Here is an 18,234-nt window from a genome sequence, read left to right as displayed (position 1 = left end):
ATTGAGCAAACAGAAACAGAAACAATATTTCGAGCAGAAAGTCGAAGATCCCGCGTCAAGCAAATGTCAAACGATATGTCAATCTGTTTCTTGACATTGTTTACAAAAAGCTAGAAGAACGCGCCTCAAGCCGGAGAGATTAAAGGATTATCGTAAAATTGTCTTATTTAAGGTAAATTTAACGCGATACAATTGGTATATAATAACACAATTGTACACCTTATACCGGGGACACCTGAAAAGCTGAAACAATTGTCCAAACTCGATCTGTACCTGGTTCCGGTTTCTTGTTACCGTGGTTCTTGTAGCGTGGAATCATGAAACCTGTAATCTTTTGCTAAAAAGCAGTCTTTATGTCCTTTATGCATAATTTGTGCTTATATGCTACATATGAATTGTAGTTTCGATCCAACTCTGTAGCTGGCGTCACTCTTAAGCTGGTGTTCCATCGTTTCAGATTCACAATGTCCCGCAAGGAAGCGCTGTCGCAATTCATCAACCAAATTCACGGCCGACCCGTGGTCGTAAAGCTCAATAGTGGGGTCGATTACAGAGGTAAGTGCAGTGGTTGATACCTAGTAATTCTCGTTCTGCTGGAATCTTTCTATTTATGCCATTGTTTTGTTTTCTGCACAGGAGTGCTTGCCTGTTTGGACGGCTACATGAACATTGCCCTGGACCAGACGGAAGAGTACGTAAATGGGCAGCTGAAAAACAAGTACGGCGATGCGTTCATCCGCGGCAACAATGTACTCTACATTTCCACGCAGAAGAGAAGAGTGTAAAAGATGAAAAGCGAACAATGGTGAAGAATAAAAAGCAAAACATTTTCTTAAAAAGTAAGTTTTTGTTTATTTGGTAACAACTTATATCCGTTTCTTAACACAAACTCCTATGTTCTTATCTCCATGTACAAGTTTACGAACTAAAAATGAATTGTAGTAGTGGTTGATCACCACCACTACCACACCTAACTGAAAGTAAGGTGGAGAACCTCACCATAAGATTCGAAACAGTCGCGGACTAGTGCGAAGCTGTATTCAGAAGCATGTTGTTCTGGGCGCTTCATGGTAAAGCTTTCGGGTAGTTCTCCATTCCTTTCAGGTTCACGCATTCAACGTAACGCTGAACCGTACGACTCAATGAATGCCGTCCAAAGGCGAGAAGCTTTTGTATTGATAGAGTTCCGGTCCACCGTACCCGTACAGCAGCTTGCCCTTTCCATTTTCATCGTAGTAGGGGTATCTGTATTTTGGCCTGTAAAGAGGAGAATAGAATTCAGTGTATGGTATATTTTAAGAGCGAAAGAGCACAATTTTTACCTTTCAAAATACTGAAAATTGGGAGCTTTTGGCTGCAGAGTAGACTCTGCGCTTGGCAACAGGACTGCCAGCACCAGGGCCAGAATCTGCAAAATATAGTAACAGTATACTCATATATTAGTTTTTTACAAAACCAACTTAAACTGGCAAGACAGCTAAGCAGCCTAATTAAATGTGTAAAGGTCAAATACTAAACAAGTTTGCTCTACATTTGTTGTGTGTGCTTGTCCTGCCCTTCCTTAGAGCTTATAGATTGGACTTTGTTCATTCAATACCATACAAACCAATGACTGTGTCATAGGAATTGTCCGAAATGTTAACAGTAATCTTCAATACTTAAATTTTAAAAAATAATTGAAAATATGTTGTGGAAACATAAAGAAAAGAAAATTTGAAGTTTTCTCACTTTAAAAGATAAAAAAATGGAATATTGACATCGTTAGCACAGTGAACAACAGTAAATTTGTCTTATGAACTGTTCATAAACAAATTCATAAACATATTCTGAGCTAATTCGAGTTAACTGCGATTATTAATCGATAGCTCACTACATTTTACACAACCATTTACTACAGCTTAAAGGTCACACAAAAAAACAAACACCACATCATACACATCTCACACATTCAAATGTTGTCTGTACGCAACAGTCTGTACGCAAGCAAGCCAAACCACCGCCCCTCGAACACACGGTTATACCCGGTTATGCAACAGTGGAGGCAACCATCGCCATCGTTGTTGTTGTGGTTGTTCGTTGGTCCCCACCACCATGGAAACTTGGCTCAAGGAAATCTGCAAACGTGCAGCACGGCAGGTACACCGCACGAACCGCAGACGATCAAAAGATCCTCAAAGTCAAAAGCGCACCACACGTTATTGTTATTCAACGGGCGTCCCTGGGGGCCTTTCGGCATTTTTACTGATTGCCCGCACTGTCCCCGTTCTCGAATATTCGGTCACTTTCTACAACCTGCTTACACCCTGGCTGGTACGCTCACAAACCGCACAGGGCGTGTAACACTTTCCCGGGACCCAGTTCAAACTGCGATGGAGACTGTACGGTTCGTTAATTTCTCCTTTTTTCCAGCCACGTACCGTAAAACACAATGCAACACACTTATGCATCTTTGGATGGTTTTTTTTTGTGCGCGGAAATATTTTCCAAAATCACCGGCAGGTCAGGTGCGAAACAGTTATTTCCGGCTGTTTTTCACCAGTTCGGTTCAATGTACGATTTCGGTCTGAAATTGAGAAAAAAATGTTACTCATCATTAGTCGTCTGGCCGATCGGTGATCGTGTTTTGGAAGGCGCTTCAACATCTTCTGGGGCAACCTTCACACTTCTCGCACTCCCCACACTGAATCACTCACCAAGGTAGGTCAACAGTTTTTTTTATAATCGTCCGCTGTTTACGAAACGCTTATATGCGTGTGTGTGCGTCTGCGCCAACGTGTTACTCCGACAGACAACCTCCGACTCGGTAGACTTCCCACCAGAAACTGAGATTGGCGCTGATCATCTTGAGGCTCCCGATGGCAGCCCGAGGCTGGTCGGACTCGGACCGTGCATACGGTGGCAGGTTGTGGTGGAGGTTCATCAGTGGCCTCGGGTCGGTACTTTCGGTTTTTACCACCCTTGTCTCTTTTGTTGATCGGGTGGGGAGGGAGGAACGAATTATCGAGCGGTTCGTTTCTTGGGCGATGCGGTCGTGCGCAATGGTGAAGAGGGTGGGTTTTGTTTAATCAATCCACCAAAGAAACAGCTTAAATTGATTTTATGTTTTAATAAACTATATTTGTATAATGTTTAATTGTATACTTTTGGAAAATTCTATGCTTCTCGTATTTATATTTTTATGAAAATGAATAAAGAAATATTTATAAAATAATACAAATTTTTTAAACAAACTATACAAAATATTAAATTAAGTATTACCATTATTGTTAATTATTTAATTTCAATTAATTACATTCCTTTTCTTTTGCTGGTGCAAAACAATACACAACCACATAGCGGAAGCTGGTATTGGCTATCGTGACGATCAGCAACAACAACAACCACATCGGTAAAATGTTATCAAGCACCAGGACGGGGCGTGCTGTAGGGAGAGGTGGAAAGTGAAAGTAGGAATTGTTGCTACAGCGCCGTACTACACGAAGCGATCGACGAACTATCCGTACACCTTTCGTAGTGCTGTGTATGTGTGTATGTGCTTGTTTCACGATTCGTCTTCGGCTGCTGCATACCAACGAAACAGCCCCGTTTCGAGAGTGTAAGTAAATAACGGCCATTTCAGCTTCATCTTATTCTATCAATGAATGAAGGAAAAAGTGCAATTGCACTTTTTACACACGCGACTATACCAGGCACAGTGACACAGTGCGTATAGTGCGCTTGGTGTTGGTGCGTCAACGCACACGCGCGCGCGCACTGATCAGCGCAATGTAAAGCGCTACGAAAGAGTTGCGCACGAGTATAGGCGACGAACCTCTGTGCGCACGCTGTTGTCATGGTGAACTGAAGTGCATGCTTTCAATCGAGTCGCAGCATTGTTTGTTTAGTTGTGGAAAAAAAAGCGTGCTATCCCTTCGTACTAGGCAGGTAGATTACGCACGTGTTTTGCGCGGCCGGTTCTTGTGACCGTCAGCGACTTCTTTGTGGAGATCACATTGCCTTTCTTGTACCAGACTGCTTTTTGGAGGCTGTTTCAAGAAGCAACTGAAGGTGAAGCATTCAAGTGTCTAATTTTTTTTACTATACGTCAAGGTAATTAGGTCTTCTGAATGCGAATTTAAAACCTCCCAAATTCAATTGCTTTTTGAGGACACTTACGTACGACTCGAAGCGAAAGGAAATAATGTCATTCCACCAGATAAATAAGAAAGATTGCTAAATAAAATCATTACCCCAATGTTGCGCTTCGCATCCTATATGAAAGCAATCAAATGTCTTCATCGTATCGTATCTTAGTCGATTTAAGACGACCTTTCGGTAAGAGTAGTGTGTGTTTCCTTCTTCTTTGGAGGGTAAATAAAAAAATCATACGCATCATTAAACGCAAACCACTGACCTCTGCTGTTTGCTTGCTTGTGTGTCTGTGAGCCGTTGAGTTTTAGGAAGTGTGAAGCGTTTCTGCCGAAGGGTGTTTCGGGGTTTGTGTGCTCGTGACACAGATCACACGCAAGATCGATCGTGGGTCGGTTCAGGGACCGGGGCCGAATTGCATCATCTCAATTTGGAAGGCAATTGGATGGATGTAAGTGATTAGAATTCAATGTATAGTGTCCTAATTTTTTGTGTTGTTTTATTAAACGCTGTCAAGTGGCACGTGTTATTGAATTAATCATAGAAATAAACTTTAAATCAGCATTCACACGGGGTTGGGTTTATTTACAATGGGTTGTATTAATTATCTTTTATTTATGAATGTTATATATAGATTTACAGAAAGCGTTTAAATAACACCCAAACATTAAGACGTGCCAAAAGTCGCTAAAAATGGCACTACTTTATCCAAATCATACACCGTTCCAGCATTAATCTTATTTCCTTCACGGGGCAAAAAATTGGGTCAAACACTCTACGACGATCGTTTCCATCTGGTTGACTTTGGGTCATCGGGGTGCCCAAAAAAAGCTTCACACAGCTTTCGGCGAATGGTCCGGCGCGTGTAGATTTCGGTTATAGCTCATCATCTTTGTTGTGTTCGGCGCTTTTCAACCGCACTGTTGGCTTCCCCCCCATGCGTGTTACGGACCACTCGGCGGATGATTTAATCGCTTGCGCCCCACAATCAACCGAACCGTAGCGTGGTGCAGTTCGCCCGTGTTCATTTCTTCGCCAGTTTTCTTTCCCTGTATACACGTCTGTAAGGGCAGTTCCGCATGTGCTATTCCCACCCGGGCGTGTGTGCAGAAGAGCTATTTTGAGGAAAACACAGAGTGAGGAATTTCCTCGTGTGCTTTGTTTGCCCTTCATTTCGTAAGGGTAGTGTAGCGGCAAGTTCCCCCCTCCCCCACCCGTTGGGCGCGATCGTTGTGTGGGAAAACGATCTATCGGCGACGGCTGAAGTTACCAATCGCTTCGACCGGTTTCGGTTGCACCACTCCACGCCAGAACAAAACGCGGGTGAGTGGAGCTTAGTGTCTGCAGGTGAAGTTTTCCAATCCCTCCTCGAGTTGACTCCACTGAGCACTGAGTGGGAGTGCACCGAGTGCACTAAGACTCAAAAAAGGGGGGTAAACGATTGGCAGAAACTGCTCAGGTGGCAGTACGAGTCGTATGTTCTGTGTGTATGGTTTAGCGTCGTCTCGTTCGTGTTGGCGCTTAGCTAAGTTAAGGCAAAACCATGACCAAATTGGCGATCGCTGTAAGTGTGAAAGAAATTCAATATAACTTATCTCAAATGGAGAGCTCTGATAAAAAGATCTTATATGAATTTGCTTTTACAGATGTGTCTTATCGTGTTGTTGGCTTCGGTGGAGCATCGTGTTGAGGCCACCGTGGTACGGCTGTTGACCGACTTCATCCAAAACAATGTTGCTGGCATACCGCTGATTCACAAGACGGAGGAGTACGACTTCGATCCGGAGATAAGCAAAAAGCGCAGAGAGCTTTACTATGAGGTTCGTATATGAGTGAAAGATAAGATTGTACTTAGGTGGTGAATTTAACCTGCAAATGGCATAGGCTGGTTATAGCGAAGTGAATCTGGTTATGTTGCTTAACGATTATTCACGTTTTGTGGATGGATGCGTACGTTGCGCAACGTGTGTTGTTGAACTGGCAGTACGAGGTAATTAGATTTGAGCATGCGTGTAATAAGTTATGCGAAGTTATTGCTTTGTGCACTGCTCCAATGGCTAATCACAATCTCGGCAAGCTTTACAGCTATGAAAAGAGCGAAAGAGAGAGAAACATAACCAAACATTGAATTTCTTTTCAAACTTAACTTCCATTTGATTAAATCCATCGAATCTAATTTTTCACCTTTTAATTTACCTTCCCTTTCAGCTTCATGGCTACCGTGGCGAAAAGGTAATCGAACGGCTCGGTCTTGGCACTGACGGGAAACACCACGAACGGCTCGCGTTTCAAAGGCAGCGCGACGAGGGACATCTGCAGGGCCTTAACTATCTGCAACCATAGGCTTAGAACTCGCTTTAACGCGAGTGTAAAAAAAAACCCTAAATCAATTACCAGTGAAGGACGGCCGACGATATCGCCGTTTTTGGTTGTGACCAGTTCGAGCATCCCGTGGATTTTGCAGACTGTTGTGGAAAAGTGCAACAAGGCCATTCGAATCATTGGTTTGTGACAGTTTTTGTGGTATACAGAGCCTAAAGAGCCTAAACATGGAACAGGGCTAATTATTGTTATAGTAAAACAAAGCATCGATTTTAGGTGCTTTGCCGTTACTCTGTTTAAAACAGAAGTGCAAATGCACAATGTGAAAATGATTGTAAAAGGTAAATAGTTAATAAAAAAATAGTTATTTTCAAAAGTATTCGATCCATCTTTCAAGCTATAATGAGAAAGAAAAGTACTTTGCGTATGTACTGCGAAGCTTACCACGTGTTAATGAAGAGCGCTACGCCATCTTTCTCTGCGGAAACACGGGAAACAGGAACAAATGCTCTGCCCGCATACGGCTGTAGCAGTTAATCGGAATTCAAGTGAAGCATTAAGTTAATTTTAAATTTAACAAACCCAGGACCTTGCGCTGGGCTGCGGCACTGCGTCTCATTTGCTCATCTCGCCCACCATTTTGCCCGAAACTTCCCAGCCCATCGGCGACCGTGCTGAGGTGCAAAAGCCAACCAACGGTAAACAGTGGAGAGCTAAAACAAATTTTAATTAAATTCTACCTTATCGTCTTTCAGCACGCTCGCCGCCACGAGGTTACCCCGCAGCGGAGCGAGTCCTCGCCCTACCGGAAGCCGGCCACCAGCGCAATCAAACAGATCGGGAGAAAGTTTAAAAAATGACACGGCGACAGAGAACAGAAGCATCCGCTAGAAGCACCCAACACAGAAGCGTCAAGAAGATGCCAGAAAAGGGTTTTCTCTTGCGCTTTCGTGCTCGTTTTGGGACCCGGTTCTCAGTGCTTGCAAGTCAGTGACCACACGGGTAGAATATGGCGGTAACGCAGACAAGAGTGAGAGTGCGGAAAAGTTACAGCCGAGCTATACTCGGGCTCGAGGTTCGAGTAATCGTGGAAACGATAATTTCGGTAGCTTCAAATTTCATTCCCGAAAACTAAATAAATTGCACACACACACCAATCATTTGCGCTTTTCGATGGGAGGCACCCACTGGGGTGGATGGGGAGGATACGCAACGCGCAAGGATCAAAGGACAGCGGGCCCCGTCCTCGGTCGGTTTGAGGGTTTTTGTTTGGCGGTTGTAAAAAGAGAAAACATTCCGTGCTGTTTTATTTTATAGAATAATTAATTTTATTTTCTGTTTGCTTTTCCCGTTAAACCGAGAGTGCGGGTATAAAATGTGTGGCGAGTGGAGAGTGAAAATGCGCTGGGTCTCGTGAAAAGTCGAGGGGAAAGGTGGGAAAAGGCCAATCAGGGGCATAATATTTGAAAGATTGGCAAAGTTTTGCATGGTGCCGTTGGTGCACCTTTTGCAGCGATAGAGTTGAAAAATGGGCGGGAAAGTTTTCTTTCGGGCGTGGAAGTGAAAATTTGAAATGAATAGTAAATGAATTCGATCGTTAATATAAAAAAAAGTTGTTGGAAGCTTTGAGCATCGCAAAACGAATTTGATTACATTAGGTATGTGGTCTAATTATTTTATGTAATTGCTTTATTGAGGATGGTCCCGTGGTACATCTGTCAACTCGTACGACGTAACGACATACCCGTCGTGCGTTCAAGCAAAGAATAGACCATCCCCCCTAGCAACGTGCGTGGTACTAAATAAAGTCTCGAAAGCCTGTTAATGTCGGTCTATATTCAAATCGAAAGGCTTGTTTTATTCTGGTAAAAAGTAGGCAGAACTTCTGTAAGGCTAAATATAGTAAGTAGAATTGTATTCTTATAAATTGGTTGAAATAAATCTGAAAATTGTACGTCGTGATTTTGTAACACTTTTTGATCTGTATAGCTTATTTCTTGTTACTTACCGTATCGGTTAAGCGGTTTGCATACTTTCAGGAGTTTAACAATATGTATGGCGCACATTAGAAAGGTTCTTACGATTTATACGGTATGTTGCGCCTTGATGAGCCGGTCTCGTGGTACAGTCGTCAACTCATACGACTTAACAATATGCCCGGCATGGGTTGAATACGTAGGACTGACTATCCTGCTATGGGGAGAAAACAATTAGTCACTGAAAGCCAAGCCCACAAGTGGGGTACAGACAGGCCTTGCCCGGCAACGGTTGTTGAGCCAAAAGAAGAAGAAGAAGTTGCGCCTTGAACGGTTCACACAGAAAACCGAGTTGTCTCTAAGATTGTGGGGAACGGGTATGTTTTTAATGCCAAAAGGCTTTTTGTTCTAATGCTGTTTTAACCTCGGCCCGGCCCGGCCTGGTAGAAAATAATGTTTTCTTCATTTTTCTCATTTTTCTTTTTTGTAATTTTTACTGGTGGCGTGTTGTTAGTTTCATTGGTGTCAATTTGATGAACTCATTTTAACGAGAAAGCTACCTGCGCAAGTTTTTACAAAAAGTTTACACATTAACACTATTTTAAAGCGTTTAACGACTGTTTATAAGTTGTAACAATCGTTTATCGGAAGAATGTAAAAGTCTTTGTCAAAATGTTCTAGAAGAGACGTTCGTGTTGTTATTTAACTTCTGGCCATGAAAATTGTCCTAAGATATTGTGAAAACATACAATTGGAATAACGAGACGTTGTATCAGTTTGTTGTTGTTTGTACAGTTTATAGAGGCTTTGGCTCCAACGGAGTTCTTTCGCCTTTACGTTGTATCAGTGTTGGAATGTTGATAACAGCTTTCTTCATTTTATACTCAAAAACCATTGTGTCTATGAAAAAACGCTTCATGAATTTAAAGACACTTATTGTGATAATGTTTTCTCAGAAGGATTTTAAAAAATTGTCAAAATTTATCATTTGTGACTATCATTATATTTTTCTTATAAAACCGAAAGAAAATGCGTTAATTCACTTTTTTAAATCTTAGTTCGTGTTGATTTGTTGAGATCCTAAAAATGTTCCTGTTCCAAAAAATTTGTCAAAAACATCACAATTTGCTGCATAAATTGTATTAAATAAATGTTGAAGTGTAAAAATTACTAAGCAATCGGGTAATTTAATCAAAAGTACTCGTTATGCAAAATATAAGCACTGCAAAACGTGAAATTCGACTTACACGGATATACAAGTTAGGCGGAATGCCTCGGGAACGCAAAACGGAAGCAGACTGTACCATCAATATAAAGAATTACACTTTGGATCCCCAGGCTGCATTGGACATGCTTCTTTAAGATTGCTTTATTAGGATGGAATGATCATTACAAGTGTTCGAAATGTTAATCGTTATATGAGGATTTGATTGTATTTAGCAACAGAATAATTTTGGAACATAGTTTTAATAATTTGGAAAAAAGAAATAATCTTAGTCGTTTAATTTGAATGAAACAAATCACTAAATTTAACATTTGCGGACTAGCACTACGCATCGCTAATTAAATAAGAAATTAGAATGCATAGGAGAATTAGAGTATATATCGTTCAAATAAAATTGAAAGCAATGTGTAAGAGCAGAGAATACAATATCAAATATTTAGAAGCGTATATGGCGTGAGCGCTTTAATAATTAATATAAAACACAAAACTGGTAGGATATGTTATAGATTTCAAGAAAGCTTAGTTTACCCATTCATTCTGCCTACCTATTTCTTTCATGTGTGGTATTAGAGAACATGTAACGTGCATGGGAGCTACGTTTATGATTTGTAATTAAGTTTGCTGCTGTAACCAGTAAAGCATGCAAAACAGGTCAAAATGCTTAGCTCCCTTCAACCGCCCTGCCTGCTCGGTAATATCCACCCACGGCCGAGAAGCTAAGCTCTATTGAAAGGCAGAAAATTGCAAACCTGTCAACTAGTACAGATGAATGCTAGAACACTAATTGAAATCCATTACAAAGGACTCGCAACTAATTCACGGTGAAACTATGCAGGAATTTATGTGTACATCCAAACCGAACCGAACCCCTGCACCACCCAGCAAAAGGTAAGTAGCTGGCATTGGGCTCCACTCACCGTGCCAAAACACATCCTGTACCATCGCAGCAGGTAAGTGTTCTGTAAAATGGCAATCTGTACCAACAAAGCGTTTCCGTTCGGTTCCGTGGGAGGAAACCAGCCGCTGGATGGCCGGATGGCTGAAGCACTGCTTCAGTGCTAAACCGACTGAAACTGTCACGCAAAGTTGTGGCTGGGCTGAAATGAGGGGGTGCAGCCAGCAGCCAGCGGTAGAAATTAATAACTTTTGAGGAAAAATTGAGTGTAAAATGAGGGCAAATTTCAACAGCTTCCCGTTTCGCTTTGGTCGCCCCCTTTTCGTTCCGACAGGGCGGGTAGATAAAAACTCATAAATAACCTCATCAGGAAAATCGGACCAAAGGTTAGCGTGTAATTGCCATTGCTCCACTTGCCAGTCACCCTGCTCCCCTGCCAGCCCGGCGGGAGGGAGGGAGATGGAAGGCCCATGGGTCAATAAATAAATGAAAATGAAACATTTCCCCGGTGGAGCGTGCGGGACGGATGATGGTTTTATGTCCCACCTCGGGACAGGGAGAAGGGGAGCGGGGTGGTGGTTCCGTTACCGTTGTAAGGACCCTTTCCCGCATGACTGCACCGTCAATTGGGTTCCTTCCGCAGCCTGGCCCGCTCGGTGCGAAAAACAAAGATCTTTGCGGGCGGACGCGATTCAGGTCCTTCGCCGGAGACACGACAAAAGAAGGACGATGCGATTCTTTGGACAGGTTTTTTTCCTGCCACCTCTCTACCACTTGATCTCCACTTGCAAGCGACCGGATGTGCCGACATGAAAAGAAAATGTGAAAAATTGTCTTCCCATCGTGAGTTTGGGGCGGATGGAGGGTTGTTTCCCTTTTGATTCTGTCCGCTTTGGTATGGTGTGTCTTCCTACTTTGTCCTTTCCTCGGTTGACATTGTGGATGTGGCTGTTTGACCCGTGCTGGGCTGTGTTTTGTCTGGTAGGCCCTACTGGGAGGGACCATGATGGGCTGGCTTGGAGTTGGGGTGGAAAGGCGGGGGAGAGAGAGAACAAAAGAAATTAAATTGCTTAAGTTATTATGCGAATGACGCGAAGGATGACGACTCCGACAAAGGCGTCCCCGAAGGGAAGACCTGCTATTACTACTGGTGATATCGATGCCAGGCCGTGGGATGATATACAACCCCGACCCTGCTGGAGGGAGGAAGAAAGAGGGGACCGTCTTCTTCTGTGTTACGCGAAAAACGGTTGACATTTAGCAGCAATCTTCCCGCTGCAGTCGTCCTGGAATTATGGACCATAAAGATGATGTGGTTTAATTTAGATGCCGTTTTTCAGAGGGCTTGATGTGTATATTCTTCTTCTTCTTAATGATGTGTATGTGTTTGTGTGTGATTTGCGATGGAACAATTATTATGCCGATATACTTCTCTCTCTCTCTCTCTGTGCAATTTGTTTTCCTGACACACACAACATAATTTGATGCGCGTGCCACTTCTCTTTGCAGCTGTTCCGCAAGCCGATTTGATTGCTGGATGTGAATAATTACGACGTTGGTGGTGGTTTTAAGAACTAACCGGCTTATTAAACCACCAATAATACCGATGTGTTAGTCACCGAATGCGTGTGCATGTGGAGCTACATCCGGTGAAGCCCGTTCGTACTCAAACAAGTGTACGATTCCTTGGCACCACACCAATCGCCCATCGTACAGCATACCCTGCCGGTGAAAAGTTTTTCAATTAACCAACTGATGATAATAATAAAAAATAATGGAAAATCAGCAGGACATCGCATGCACTAGGATGATGGTTGTACCCTTTTGTTGCTGCTGCTACTGATGCTGCTTTGCACAAAAAAGAGCCGTCCCAGCTCCAGCAAACTATAGTGGCACACCCGGGGTAACTCCGCTTTGCTTCCCGTGCTCGTACACGTTTTCTGCTGCTTGTCTGACGCGCAGGGCAAACGTCAAAAACATATCCATTTCAAAGCGCCAGCGGACAGGCGGAGTGAAGCAGGCAGATTGTAGGTGTACTATTGTGTGAATAAAATGAGATAAATAACAATCATGCTCGGTTCAATGGCTGGCACAGTCATAGCTATTTGTTGCATTCGAATGGAGGGATGGGAGCTTGCGGTGGGGCTTGTAAGCACGGCTGAAAGTGAGAGTTACTGGTGGTAAATAGCATTATCAATATGAAATGAAGTTGTGTTTCGCTTGTTTGTTTCAAACTTGAAAAAAAAATCAGCTTTAAATTATTTGAGCTTCAAAAAAACATAAAATACATTTTAATTCACATGTGGAAGTAAACTAGAACAACTGCACATATAGTTGCTGGGATCTATAAAACTTGAATTGTAGAGTTAGTAATACTTGTTTTTTAAGCATTGTTAATAACATTTACAAATTCGCATGTACTTTTTTTGAAAAGTGTTCTAACAATTGTTGTTCGGATTGTGGCCTTTCATACAAATGTGATTATTCTTCTTCTTTGACACAGCAACCGTTGTCGGTCAAGACCTACGTGTGCCACTACTGGGCTTGGCTTTCAGGGACTTACGACACGCTCCATTCGCTTGAACCTATGACGGGCGTGTACCACCAGATAGGCCCAAAAATTGATTGAAATACGAACATTGATACGAACATTGCTCAATACAGATGAGCCACATCATGGCCTTTGGAAATGTAGTTACTCAAGTGTTTTGCCCTTTGTATAACAATTCTGCATTTCCTTACGTTTTTCATGATTCTGCGAAAATTAAAATATTTGAAGAGTAATAATTCATCATTTCAATATAATTTCTTGTTAAGTTTGAGACCTTTACTAGCAAATTTCTTTGCCATTTAAATTTTCCGAGCAGCAAACAGCAGCTACTTCGACATAATTTCATACGAATAATACCCTAAGGCACAACTAGCTGTGAAATATCAAGTAAAAGTCATATCAGCATCTTCAGCGTATGCCTAATAAAAAACAACATACTAACACCTCCCCAAGAAGATTGCTCTGAGAAGAATTCATATTTAGGCGTAGCTCCAAAAACCATCCTAGCATATTCATGTGCAATGCAAATAAAAGTTATGAACAATTACTCACATCGTTTACAGGCACTAGGTGATTCTAATTTAATGAAGACGCCCGACGATATGAAATTCAAAACAATTGACATATTTTCCTTCATCAAAGGCTTTCTGTCGCAGCACACATACCGACCCATATGCAGATACCGTCGAGCCATAAATGAAATGAAAGTGTAACAATTTCAATTACACACTACCAACCTGCCAGCGCGCAGCTTTTTCGTTCTTCAGGGCACCTTGATTGGTGCTGTTAGTATGAACCCTGCAATCGGAAACAGAGCATCGGGAAGCGAAGGAATTTTGTTCACGGAATGAATAACGCATTATTAAATTGTGCATATACGTGCACACGACGAACCGGATTTCCCCGTCAGCTTAAGATGAGCCGCTTTTGTAGCTAAATGGTGGGCAAAAATATTGTCCCTGTAAGCGGTATATATTGCGGGTTTCAGTACTGAATATCGGAAAACACTGTCGCCCGTACCGTATGGTATGGATTGTTACAGAACGGCAAAAGCGCTTTACAAACCACGCTTCAACCACACTCTCGGCCTGTTGGGGGCTCTGTTCGTACCAGTACCTGTGCAGTATGCTGCATCTTGTACGCTTTCTTCAGTATGTGTTTGAGCAGATTGAAGTCAATTCACTCAACACGGCTGTACATTATTGGAAATTTAATAATGTTTTCCCTGTACAGACGTCGGGTCACGAAGGAATAGTATGAGAGGAAAAAGGAGATAGACAGCTACGGAGAGAAATCGAATATATTGGAGGGAATTGAGTTTTCTTTTCTGCTTCAACCTTTCTTGCTGTGGAATGTACTAAGCTGGGAATGGTAGCGTACAGTGTGGTTCGTAAAATAATTACATTTTGTGTTGAATCGGTTTGAAATGTTGGTCAGGTCTGTTTTATCAGGTTCAAGTATTTCTATCACTTTTTAATTATTTTATGTTACAGTAATATTCATTTGGGGGAAAAGAGTCTCAAATTAAATCGCCCTTTTAATTAAAAATGGGTTAAAAATGTTAAGGAAATCGTTAAAATAACTGTAAAGAGGAACATAATCATTTCAAAGAATAGTAATACAGAAGTGTTCATTGTTTTTAAAATTAGGTATAAGAAATTGTTTCACTTCTGTTTTCTACCAGCACTGTATGGGTCTTTGCTACCGCCAATTGATCTGCCCTGAAGGATCTGTCGGTGTGCTTGCTTTGGTGCGGCAATGCCGAACCGATTCAACAGCAGCACGATGGAACGCCCGCAAGCCAACCCAATCCCAATCGCAAAGGATACATATTGGGTGAAGTCAAATAAAAATTCAAAATTGAGTGAAATGAACCTTAAAAGCTTTGCTTCACCTCAAGGAATAGCAAGATGGGGGAAGCGGATATGCAACTTCATAAGATGGGTGAAATCCATCCTCCCAAACGCTTACTTACGCTTTTGCTGTTTTCTTGGTGGACTTTTTTGTACTTTATCTTGCAGATTTCTGCTCCCTTTGCTGGTTCCATCTTACCGTTGAATTGCTTTCAAAAGCGTAACTTCGATTGACATAGCGCTGAATAAACCGTGCCGGGACCACTCGGCCTCGTTTCAGATCCTAGTCTGCAAGGAGAGGTGAAAATTTTTAATAAAATAAAGATTTTCTACACCTTCTATTTTCGGGACGTCCCCTCCAGTCCCTTCCCGATTAGACCCCGCGTGGATAATCACTGCGGAAGCTGCGACTGTCACGTGAAATAAAATCGTTATTCCAATAAGCGCCGAGGATTAACCTGTCGCCGTTGTGCCGGGGCAAACCTTTACCACAAGAAGGTTACAGTTTCGGGTCGTTGTAAAAGCTGAATAGCGTAGAAGCAGTCTTTTGAATTCGATTATTTTCCTTTAATCTCTATCTTGAAGCTGGCGGTGGTATCGGGTCCACCCGTCCCGTCCCGGTTTCGTAGTCTTCAACTTGGGAGAACATTTATTCTAAAGATTGTCATCCCCGCAATTCTTTGCAAATAAATGAATCGAAATTTGACATTCATCCTGCTAGTTATGCTTTGGCTGTTGGGGAGTGAGAGGGGAAGCCAATACTAACCCTTCAGGGTTGGGGGACCGTTTGAAAGGGGGAGCGAATTGTTTACCGGACGGATCAGAAACCTATTTATAGGCAGCAGTAATTTAATGACAGTTGTGTAAGATATTAGCATACACGTACTTACCAGGTTGATGGAATCGCTATCAGGTCGCAGTTGAATGAAAAGTAGAATTTATGTTAAGCACAATGAATGACTCGAGTGAATGTTAGTAATGCAAAGTTAGTGGGTTTTAAGCCATTGTTATTTAAGGTCATTTAGTCATCTACTGGAAGCTCTTTAAATATTTGTATATTTTACGTATTGTGCCAATTTTAATTATCTTTTTTTAATATCAAAAGGATAGGAAGGTGATGTTTTAGAGAAAAGTTTAAAAAAAATCATGGTTGGCTTTTTCTTAGCAATTTTGACGTTTTTATTACGTTGCATTTTATTCTTTGCAAATTATTTCGTAAAAACTTGGTGATAGTTTGATACACAAGTTCCATTAATTCTTCATCTACCATATATGCTTAATGATTCATATCTTTAGCTTAATTTTTTATTTGAGTTTCATTTATTTTTCACAAAATTGAGAAAGTCTAACATAATAAGAAATTGCTGGTTTTATTGATCTTTGGTGCAGAACTTTTCTGTCATAATGATAATTAACCGGATATGGCTAAAATCAAGTATATGCAAGGAACAATTCTTAGGAAGATCTATATATCCTTTTAGGCATATTTCATCACATAATTCAATGTGAAATATAGAGAAAAGATTAATTTTGGTGAATGCTGGTTAATTTTCCAACTAGCATAAAACGTAACACTAATTTGTGCTCGTTATTTGATGATGATTGTTTTTTTGGTGTAAATTGTACTTTGTAATAATTTATACCTTTTTACAATAATTATACACTGCTTACCGACTCAGTTTTCAATGTGAACAGCATTATTTAAAACATTCAATATGTTTTTCAACATCTGTTATTATTTGTGACTGTTAAAAAACTTCGCGCGATTGTTGAATAATACCGTTTACATAAACTGACCCGGAAAACAGTGTAACATATACAAGGATTATTGTTAAAACATTGTTATATTCAACATTTTAAAAAGTTATATAAAAACGCTAAAGAATAAATGCATGTTTTGTCTGCAGGAAGCAACATCATTACCCAATTCAGCTATGCGATTTAAATATCAGAACGAACGGATAAACGAGATGTTTCTTTTAACTGCTGCATATAAAAACTACAATTATTGAAGTTTAAAAAGTGTTTAAATTTAAATAATTGAGCGGAATAACATGTGAATCTGGATAACTTGGTAAGAATAATTTTGAATTTAATAATGTGTAATAAGCAAGTGGCTGTCCTCATATTTTATTTTGATGATTTTTTAGATATACATTTACAAACTCATTGCAAATATGTAAATATGATATATTTATTCCCTTATTAGTGCTAAAAGCAAAATGATTATAAAATATCAAGTTATAGTACAATATAGACTTTATTAACGAATATTATCTGTTTTACGTTTAATAAAGTAAGTTTTATGTACGGATGATATTTGCTTACATTCAAGGAAAAAAATATCCCCAGTTTGCAACAGATTCACGTAGACGAATTTTCACCATCCATTTTGGGCCCAGCATTGATCCATTCTCCTTGTATTCATTTGAACCATATACTTGTCACCTGCCACTGATGGAGATTATGAATGGTTATACTTTCCAAATTTACAATCACCACATGAATACAATATAGATTACAGTCTCTTCTCATTTAAGATATTATGTCGATGATGTCTACTTACGGTTTCATCCTGTTCTAAACCATTCGCCCTGAAATTGTATAAAGCCTCAACGAATGAAATTCTTTTAACATTTATTTGTAAAATGTACCTTTTTCTCAAACCAGCCTTCAAGCACCGACCAGAAAAAGCTAGCTGCTACTGTAGGGTAGTACTGCTTGATTTGAGGTCAACAGTTTGTTAGTGTCACTCCATTGAAGGTGTTCTGCATTGAACCACCTAGCAATCTGCCACTACTTCCATTAAGCGTTATTTGTTTGTGAATTTCCACTTCACGGACTAGCTGAAGTGTTCGCGGCAACATTTTAAGCCTCCGCCCTGCCGCGCAACATTACTTGGTGTGTTTGCTTGTACCATTGCGTTGTCGCGGATTCAATGTACAACAAAATAAAAGAAGTGCCGACTGCTCTTAGCCATTAATGTGCAAGGTGTATAGGATCGGTTTGAATGCAATTTTTAATTCATTGCTTTACAGATTTTTTACCCCTGCGTCTGACCCTACCCAGCATGGATTGTGACGTTTGATATTGGATTCCTTTTTACCTCCTTTCACCCGTTTTCGTTTCCATGCTCGCTCCGAACACATTAACGGTTTTTTTTAACGGGGTTGTTTTTTCCCGTGCCGTTCCTTATCGGTGGGCGGAAAAACTTTGCTTTGCGTTGCCGACCGATCCTTAGGCTGGGTGCTGCTTTGCTTCACCTACATCGAATCGCTTTCTCG

General features: G+C 41.1%; 3 protein-coding genes across 5 annotated transcripts; 2 read left to right on the top strand and 1 right to left on the bottom strand.

The window, feature by feature from the left end:
• Window positions 1–66: 66 nt before the first annotated feature.
• On the top strand, window positions 67–1,301 carry LOC120906405 (U6 snRNA-associated Sm-like protein LSm6). 3 transcript variants are annotated; one of them, XR_005740083.1, is made up of 4 exons: window positions 67–172; window positions 458–555; window positions 637–839; window positions 918–1,301. XR_005740083.1 is itself a non-coding variant. In XM_040318059.1 (3 exons), exons 2-3 carry the CDS (start codon window positions 465–467, stop codon window positions 783–785), a joined length of 240 nt encoding a protein of 79 aa, XP_040173993.1. In that variant the 5' UTR covers window positions 67–172; window positions 458–464; the 3' UTR covers window positions 786–843. The 3 variants fall into 3 exon arrangements, 1 of the variants encoding a protein (XP_040173993.1); XR_005740084.1 differs by having other exon boundaries at window positions 96–172; window positions 421–555; XM_040318059.1 differs by lacking the exon at window positions 918–1,301 and having other exon boundaries at window positions 637–843.
• On the bottom strand, window positions 828–2,878 carry LOC120906408. Its single transcript, XM_040318078.1, has 4 exons — window positions 2,694–2,878; window positions 2,418–2,563; window positions 1,323–1,408; window positions 828–1,257 (listed from the first exon to the last, which is right to left on the bottom strand). The coding sequence occupies exons 2-4, from the start codon at window positions 2,445–2,447 to the stop codon at window positions 1,140–1,142; spliced, it is 234 nt and encodes a 77-aa protein (XP_040174012.1). The 5' UTR covers window positions 2,448–2,563; window positions 2,694–2,878; the 3' UTR covers window positions 828–1,139.
• Window positions 2,879–4,947: 2,069 nt separating this feature from the next.
• Window positions 4,948–6,829, top strand: LOC120906402. Its single transcript, XM_040318039.1, has 3 exons — window positions 4,948–5,692; window positions 5,775–5,948; window positions 6,337–6,829. The coding sequence occupies exons 1-3, from the start codon at window positions 5,672–5,674 to the stop codon at window positions 6,469–6,471; spliced, it is 330 nt and encodes a 109-aa protein (XP_040173973.1). The 5' UTR covers window positions 4,948–5,671; the 3' UTR covers window positions 6,472–6,829.
• Window positions 6,830–18,234: the final 11,405 nt, after the last annotated feature.

This window comes from Anopheles arabiensis, chromosome 2, assembly GCF_016920715.1.
Source record: "Anopheles arabiensis isolate DONGOLA chromosome 2, AaraD3, whole genome shotgun sequence".
NCBI classification, from domain to species: domain Eukaryota; kingdom Metazoa; phylum Arthropoda; class Insecta; order Diptera; family Culicidae; genus Anopheles; species Anopheles arabiensis.
The sequence above is the reverse complement of the archived record's forward strand: the minus strand, read 5'-3'. Positions and strand labels throughout refer to the sequence as shown.